Source organism: Cervus canadensis, chromosome 4, assembly GCF_019320065.1.
Source record: "Cervus canadensis isolate Bull #8, Minnesota chromosome 4, ASM1932006v1, whole genome shotgun sequence".
Taxonomy (NCBI): Eukaryota; Metazoa; Chordata; class Mammalia; order Artiodactyla; family Cervidae; genus Cervus; species Cervus canadensis.
This window is the reverse complement of record NC_057389.1, coordinates 43,050,543-43,059,404: the sequence shown is the minus strand read 5'-3', so window position 1 is coordinate 43,059,404 and position 8,862 is coordinate 43,050,543. Positions and strand designations below refer to the sequence as shown.

The 8,862-nt window shown below is 40.0% G+C and overlaps 1 protein-coding gene across 2 annotated transcripts in view; it reads right to left on the bottom strand.

Moving 5' to 3' along the window:
• Window positions 1–2,349: 2,349 nt before the first annotated feature.
• GEMIN5 (gem nuclear organelle associated protein 5) overlaps window positions 2,350–8,862 on the bottom strand; it is a 42,170-nt gene continuing 35,657 nt past the window's right edge. For both annotated transcript variants that reach the window (XM_043464876.1, XM_043464877.1), the window contains exons 25-28: window positions 6,439–6,601; window positions 5,324–5,825; window positions 3,861–3,957; window positions 2,350–3,296 (exon numbers count right to left, since the gene is read on the bottom strand). In XM_043464876.1, the coding sequence (XP_043320811.1) occupies window positions 3,129–3,296; window positions 3,861–3,957; window positions 5,324–5,825; window positions 6,439–6,601 (930 nt within the window). In that variant the 3' untranslated portion in view covers window positions 2,350–3,128. The remainder of the gene's footprint in view (window positions 3,297–3,860; window positions 3,958–5,323; window positions 5,826–6,438; window positions 6,602–8,862) is intronic.

Here is an 8,862-nt window from a genome sequence, read left to right as displayed (position 1 = left end):
TGAGGTTTCATCATGCTACTCAGAATGGCCATAGTTTAACTTATGAATTGTTTATTCCTTGAATTTCCCATTTAATATTTTTGGACTCTGTTGACTGGGGGTAAACTAAAACTGTGGAAAGTGAAATTGTGGCTGGGGCTGGAGGGGCTATTGTAATCCCAGCTATTGAATTTCTGTGACCTGCTAAAGCAGTAAGGTTGGCTACCACTCAACAAGCCTTAGTTGTCAGCCAGTGCTAGTATGAAAGAGCTGTTTAAGAGTCCTTTAAGTCCAAGCTATTAATGAGCATTTTTTCAGTTTCCCAGCTTATTCAGTTGATAAGTTTGAATTATGCACCTACTAAATACTAGACATTCTAAGTGCATGCTAGGGATAAAGTAGTAAATGGAAAACAATCTCTACCCTCACTGGAGTTTACAATCTACCTGTGCTGCCAGATAGTAAATCACAAAAATATAATTTGCGAACTGTAAAGTATAGGACATTAATGTCTCTGAGGTTGAAGTTGAAGGACAGTCTTTGAGAAGGGACATTTTTTCAGCCGTGCTGTGCAGCATGTGGGACCTTGGTTCCTTGACCAGGGACGGAACCCATGCCCCCTGCATTGGAAGCGCAGAGTCTTAACTACTGAACCACCAGGAAATTCCCCGAGAGAGGACTTTTAAGCTGAGATCTAAGAGATGAGCACAACTGGACCAGGCAGAGAAACAACATAGGCAGAAATCCCTGAGATGACAAGAGGACTTGGTAGCAGCTCAGAGACCAGTGTGACCAGAGTCTTGAAGCAAGGATGAGAATGTCTAGGCAGAAAGCTGACAGGTAAGGGCTAGGATTAGGCAGGGCTTTATAAGCCAAAATCAGAATTAACTTTCCAATACCAATGGGAAAATACTTCAACAGTTTTTTAGTGAGGGGTAGACAAGATTTGATTTTTAAGTTACACCAGTCATTGGTATATGAAGAATGGTGAATTAGTAAAAAGCAAGCAGGTTTAGGGAATTCCCTGGAGGTCCAGTGGTTAGGACACGGTGCTCTCACTGCTGAGGGCCCAGGTGTGATCCCTGGTTGGAGAACTAAAATCCCACAAGCCATGCGACAAAAAAAGAAAAAGAAAGCAGGTTCAGATACTGGGAGGTGAGTGCAGCCTTCTGGGTAATAGGATGGTGGTTTATATTAGACAAAAAGTTCCTTTGGGTGGGGTGAAAGTACCAAAACTAAATCTTTAGTTGCTTAGTGATATATCTTATCCACTCAGAAGGCTTGAGTTACTTCCCTGTGGTTCTGATAATTAGGAAGATGGAAATGAAAACCACGTATTCAAATTAGAATTCAGTTCAGTAGCTCAGTCATGTCTCTTTGTGACCCCATGGACTGCAGCATGCCAGGCCTCCCTGTCCATCACCAACTCCCGGAATAGTTTGATACAATACATTATCTGGAATTGGAAAAAGGAGTTTGAGAGGAAATGGAGTTGTGTCATTTCTTTCGTCTTTGCTTTTGGAAGTCTCCTTGCTTAGTTGTAGAGCAATACTTGTTCTTACCAAAGCGGTGATCAAGGAGGATGCAGGATGCCCCTACCCAGAAGCATTGGTTTTGGTAAGTCATGAAGGAGTTTAGAAATTTCTAGTTTAATAATACTGCTCTTTACTCTCTGTAAGTGAAGCATTTGTTCATCTTAACAAAGACTGTAGAACTGGTACCTAGTTCTCCACTCTGCTACAAAGATTCTTCATACATCTTCCTAAAATTCACTTACCTACCTAAAGAACTATGAGGATCTAAATTCTACAATATTTCCTGTTTTGGATTTAGGGTTTTAAAATCCTAAAGCTAGGTCTAATAAAAAACAAAAACAAAACCCCAGTAAGTCAGATCTTGAAAACTGCATGTAAGGAAAAGTTTATTTTTCCTTCCTAGAGAGTTTCTGTAATCAGTTTCATTCTTGCCCACAACAACCCCAACCCTTGGAAATATTTGAAAAATAAATAGGACACTGAAGCAGGAAAGCTTTCACAATGAATCCCCAAAAGAAAATAGTACTGGGAAAGAGTGCTCCCTCCCAACTCACCCCAGACTGCCTGATTTTTATGTCCTAGCAACTGTGATATTACAGAAACATCTGTTCCGACATTTTTCAGCTATATAAATAACCAATGGGAAGAACAGATCTTAAGAAAATGCTCATTAGCGAGGGGAAAACAATAACAACAGAAAACCAAAACCAAACAACAACAAACCCCCTCACAAGCCCCCACAGGGATTTGTAATTAAATAGTATGTAGGGTCCTATTATGCTAAAGTTGGAGTCCAGTGATTCCAAAGTTACATATGCAAAATGAGGAGTATGCATTTTTCTTCCAAGATCATCTGTGGCTTTAATTCTCAAAAAGTCCCTATGATCCAAAAAAAAATAAGTTTAAGAACCAATGAAACAGTCATTTCATCCTGAGCTGTTTTGATCACCGTTCATTTCTTATAAAACTGAAGGGGTAAGTCACATCTGAATTAGTTATTTGTTCTTCTAAAGTGTTAGTCAGTGATTTGTTCAAATAAGCAATTCCATTACACACTGAGACCAAAGTTCTGGCCTGAAGTTCAGACAAAGGGTAAAGAGTCAGCATGATGGGTAAGGCCTCTTTCACATTCAAGCTTCAGTCCTTCAAAGAGTAGAAGTGAACCCAAATTAACAAAAACAGTTAAAAAAAAAAAGATACCAGTAGTCATAATATGCAGCAACTGTGTCTTAAACCAGAATGACATGTTTATGATCAGGCGAAGCATTTATAAAGGTAGCTTGTGTTTAAGAATATAACACTTTGGGTGACTGAAAGAGTTTCTCCTCTTTGGGTGAAACCTGCATAAGGCAATCACTTAGTAGGTGTTAGTTCTTGAGTAACTGCTGCTGGCTTTTCATGATCTTTCCTCCAGTAGGAAACCACAACTGAGTCCATAGTCAGATTTCACTGGTTCCAAATGTAGAGTTGATTCACACTTGACCCTCATTTATATTACCTGGATCACTGCAGACATATCTAGGGATCAAAGTGAATGTCTGGTGAAGCGTAAATGCAGAGGTGAAAGGTGTTGGATGTTTCAAATTTGGCACTTTCTGACAGATCCTTGGAAGTTCATGTGTAGAGGGTCTGGTAATGTCGTTTGTAAACTTTTGTGTTGCCATACTTCTGAAGGAGCTCTTGAGCCTGTTGCTGCATTTCCTGGGTCATAAAGCTAGGACATTGGGACCCAATGTGAAGCAGGATGAGGCAGCACTCCAGTACGTCTGGGAAAGGCCAGGTCTGAAAGATGACACAGGGATAAATAAGGAAGCATTTGCAAAAAAAAAAAAAAGCTATGTACACCTGCACCTGCTGAGGGCACAGACGAAGTCACTAGTGACTCAGTCTGTTCTACTGACATATCTCTGGCATGGTTGAGCCATTTCTCTCTCAAGACTCTTCGTCAGTTACTTTAAGGAGAGATGATACTCAAAACTGGGATATCCTCACACGATACAACCTTTTTCTAAGAAGAGCCCTACTCAAATGAATTTAAAACATGATGCTTCTGTTACTACTAGGGGCCACATTCAAATGCACCTATCCATTTGTAAACGATCAGATACATGGCACAATTTTACTTTACCTCCTAATAGATTTCTCTGAAGGCTGAAGTATAAAACTGCTTGTGGTATCAATCACTGTATTCTCACAAAACATTGTAGCTCATAAAAGGCAATTAGATCCTCAATTTTTAAATATACACAAATGTGTACAGAATTCAGATGACATTAAAGAATTTGGTTAGTCAATTGACAATACAAAAAGTAATACTTTACCAAACGAACTGCTAATATATCTTACCTTAATACTCTCAGGAAACTTAGCTATTCTCTCGTTTGCCTCTGTAAGTCTTTTGGTTAATTCAGGCAAAGAAACTGGTTCATTTTTTTCTTCTTTACTAGTGATAATAAAAAAAGTTACAAGTCATATGTCTTGTTGCACATAACTTTTAAATCCATTATGTTGTAAATTACTTTTGTCATCTGGGTCTTTAACTCTCATCTTTAAATACTAAGGCTAAGAGAAGGGAATTTAATGTGATGTGATATGAAGTTTTCAAAATGCGGTATTGTTCCTCACCACTTTCTAAATTCCCGTTTCTTAGACACACAGCTTCAGGAAGAATTAAGGATCTTCAGGGGATTCAACCTGCAGCCAAGTGCGGAGGGCCTGGATTTCTCTGGGTAATGGGTCGGACAGAGCAGGGGTCCCTACCCTCCGGGTGTATGGATGCACATTTTTCTGGGAAGTGTCTTAAACTTCTTAAAGGGGCCCTCTGATCCAAAGGTTGAGAGCTGCTCATTACAGAACTGTTTAATGTTTTTCTTATTACTAAAACCAAACGTATAGTGCTGCTTAGAGTGTAGCTCTTCAGAGAAGTACTCAGAACTTTGACTCAAGATTTCAATTGTATTTTTAAAGCAACAAATGTAATTTTAATTTTTAAAAGTTAGTAATAATAGCTATAAGTTTATTGACTGTACTAGTTAAGATATTTTAGGCCCTGTGCTGGCAGGGACATGAGGTAAAAGGTACTCAGCATAACAACTAACCCGTAAGTGCTAATCACTGCAGATGGCACAGCCGAGTGCCCTGTGACAATACAAAGGGGCTCTAAAGTGATCAGTGATCACCTACCTGGTCCTTATTTTCAGTAGAGGTGATTAGGATGCTGCAGCAATCTGATCATTTGGGATTTTTTACAGTTTGGTGTGTAATTCTATACACTACCCTTTTGGTGTGTTTTTTGGGACAGTACTGAAAAATTAAAAAACAATGGTTTTGGGAATTCCGTGGCAGTCCAGTGTTTAGGACTCTGTTTTCACTGCTGAGGGCGCAGACTGAATCCCTGGTTAAGGAACTAAAATTCCACAAGCCATGGAGGGTGGCCAAAGGAAGAAAAACAGTGGTTTTCATTAATGATGTAATACTGCAACTCCCTGTTTTACATGACTGATTTTTTGGGAATCTTGCACAAAAGGTTTTCATTGTATTATTTCATTAACATATTTGTGATTTTGTTTGTCAAAACAAGCAAGGATCAGGTTGGAACTCCATTTATGGATAAGGGAACTAAAGCTCAAGAGACATTAAGACTCCTGAGGTCACTTAGGACCAGGACTGGAACCCCACATCTGACCCCAAAGCCTGTGCCTTAATGACTGCACTGTGGGGCTTCCAGGTGACCTGATCAGCCTCACCAAGTACCATGTGAGAGTCCAGCAGGGGATTTTAGTTCCACATCGTACTGAATCAGTACTTACCACTGGTTCTGAGGATGAGAGAGGGACTCTTCTTCCTGTTCAGGTTCATTCTTATCAGGGCCATTTGCTGTGGATTTATACAGTTGACTCTTCTGGTGTTGGCGGATCATTTCTGCCAAGGTCTCTTGGACTTCAGCAACAGTTCTCTGTGCATTTTGGAGACCAGCATGCTTTTCTGACAAGAGCTCCTTACAGGCATTCTGCATTTGTTCACCTTCTTCTGTAAGTCTCAAGTCTAGTTCTGGAGTCCTGCTTGGCTCTGGCTGGGGAGCTTTGGGGTCAGTTTCTTCAGGGCTGACACTGTCAACCTCTTGACTCTGTTCAGCAGAGGTTTTACTTCCGTGAGCAGCTCTTACCCAGACACTGGACTCGGGGCAAGGCCCAGAGAGAGACCACCAGAATTCATACAGACGTCCATAAATAAAAAAGGCCTTCAGACTTTTGAAAGCTGGTGTGGTGGGGGACTGATGATCACCCAGTTTGTCTCTTAGGTGGTCACAGCCTAGAAGAGAAGAAAAGGATTTAGGGTGGTTTATTTCTTTGTCTGCCAGAAATCTGACTTCCTGCCTACATGTTTCCTGTCATCCAAGAGGCCAATCAGATCCCAAGAAAAAGAATGGCAGTGATCCATGGGACCTCATGCTTTCCAGCAAAAGCCAACCAGAGCTTCTGGCCTAAGATAGTGTCCTCATTGCTATAAGCCATGTAAAGCATGACAGAAAGAAGTATTTCATCTGTCCCATTGTAGGCTCTGGGGCTAAGATAGCACTGTGTTCTGATGTGTCCTAATGTTTTAGGTCAGTGACTAATTGTGTAGCTCAAGGAATGTTTTCTCTATCCTTTATAACTTGTGAGCACACTGCTATTTCTCTCTCTAGCTATGTGTAGGAAAGTATATAGGAAATACTAAGGTAGGTAGGACGAGTAAAGGAAAACAGCTCAGTCATGCTAACTACCTCTTAGGAGTTTGGGTAAGAGAATTCAGACTTTCTACTAAATGACACTGTGGCTCATCTATGTCTTTCAACAACCTATGTACTCCTGCTGCCACACCACTGGCAGTGGTTATATCATCCTTCAGCGGGTGTGCCCCAGCAGGGCTGGGGGTCCTTTACCCTGTGGAAGAAAGGCCGAGTGCACTTCCTGCATGATGGTGAAGTTTCCTGAGTCGTAGCTCCGGATCACAGCCCGAAGCAGTCCTTCCACAGCTGCGTCCCAGGAGCCCGCTTCCTGGCTTAGCACTGCCAAGGTCAGGTCATGGCAAATGTGGAGCAGGAGCTGGAGAGAAGAGCCAGAGTCTCAGGTAAGCATCTTTGCACAGTAAACACTGGGATGATACCAGAAATGCTCCTATTTACAGTATTTGGGAAGTACACACAGTTCACATTTAAGAAAGGTCCTCCTATCCCACCACCCATTTTTGCTTCCTCATTGAAAACATTCATATTTAGTTGCACAGCAGTATACACAGTCTAGTTTTAAAGTCTGTTCAGGCTAAGAAAATGCCTTGATATTTGCATTTAATTAAAACAAAAAGTGACTTTCTGGAACTAAAAGCTATAATTGAAAGAAAATCTGGAGTGTAATTAAGAAAATTTTGAATTTTAACTGTGCAATTTGATGAGTTCTGACAAACATATATGTATATATACATACATTTAGTATAATCACCACGAAAATCAAGACATAGGATGTGATATTTTCTCTTTAAACCCCTTTGCAGTCAACTCCCCTCTCCCCATCCCTTGGCAACCTCTGATCTAGTTTTTGCCAGTATCATTTTGTCTTTTCTAGAATTCAAATGAATGGAACAGTAGACTCTGTAGTCTTTTGTGACTTGATTCTTTGATTTATCATAATGCTTTCAAGATTCACTGATACTCTTTTTTCATTTGTAATTTGTTCCTTTTTATTGTTGTGTAGTATAGCTTTCCACTATATGGTAATGCTGTAGTTTGTATACCCATTTGCCAACTGATGGACATTTGGGTTGTTTCTGTTTGGCTATATGAACCAATCTGCTATGAATGTTTCTGTACTAGACTGTGTAGACACCTGAGTTCACTTCTTTTGGTGAAATATCTAGGCAGTGGGGTTGCTTGGTCATTGTGCATATATGTTTAATTATAAGAAACTGCCACACAGTTTTCCAAAGTGCTATACTACCTGAGAACATCTTATTCCTCAAAAATAGAATAATGTTTTTCATTCAAAAAAAAAAAAAAAGTGGATAAACTGAGATGTTTCCATAGGATGAGTAGAGCAGCTGTAATGAATCAGTTTGTTCTCTTCCTATCGATATGGACAGATTTTACAAACAACGGTCACATAAACAAGCCACAAAATAACACGTCTGATGCAGGGGCTAAAATGTTGGTGAGCTAGGGCAGGGGAATGGGACTGGGCAAGGGAACATTGAGGGACTTCGACTTGGATGTATTCTTTAAAAGCAAAATATACAAAACCAAACCAAAAGACTCTGAAGCAAAAATGACAGAATATGAATATCTGTTAATTCCAATTGATGGGTACTTATTATCTGTGCTTTTTTTTGTTGTTGTTGTTTTTAGACTTTTTTTTCTCCTTTAGAAGGGAATGCTGATCAAAGACTAACTTCAGAGATAAAGGGCTCTAATTACCCTGAAGGGATCTTTCCAGTTTCCTGGGCCTGGCTTAGTCTTTTCTGAAATGCAAACTGGCATTCTACATGTTTCCTTATTATACTAGACAGGGGTTAGAGAAGTCTTATTACTGAGTGACTAATACCTACAAGACCTTTTAGAACTAACACCCAAAAAAGATGTCCTTTTCATTATAGGGGACTGGAATGCAAAAGTAGGAAGTCAAGAAACACCTGGAGTAACAGGCAAATTTGGCCTTGGAGTACGGAATGAAGCAGGGCAAAGGCTAATAGAGTTTTGCCAAGAGAATGCACTGCTCATAGCAAACACTTTCCTCCAACAACACAAGAGAAGACTCAACACATGGACATCACCAGATGGTCAACACCAAAATCAGATTGATTATTTTCTTTGCAGCCAAAGATGGAGAAGCTCTAAAAAAAAAAAAAAAACAAGACCAGGAGCTGACTGTGTCTCAGATCATGAACTCCTTATTACCAACTTAAGACTTAAACTGAAGAAGTAGGAAAAAACCAACATAGACCATTCAGGTATGACCTAAAAATCAAATCCTTTATGACTTATCAGTGGAAGTAGGAATAGATTTAAGGGACTAGATCTGATAGAGAGCCTGATGAACCATGGATGGAGGTCATGACATTGTACAGGAGACAGGGATCAAGACCATTCCCATGGAAAAAAAAAAAAAAAAGGCAAAATGGTTGTCTGAGGAGGCCTTACAAATAGCTGTGAAAAGAAGAGAAGCAAAAAGCAAAGGAGAAAAGGAAAGATATTCCCATTTGAATGCAGAGTTCTAAAGAATAGCAAGGAGAGATATGAAAGCCTTCCTCAGTGATCAATGCAAAGAAATAGAGGAAAACACAGAATGGGCAAGACTAGAGATCTCTGTAAGAAAAT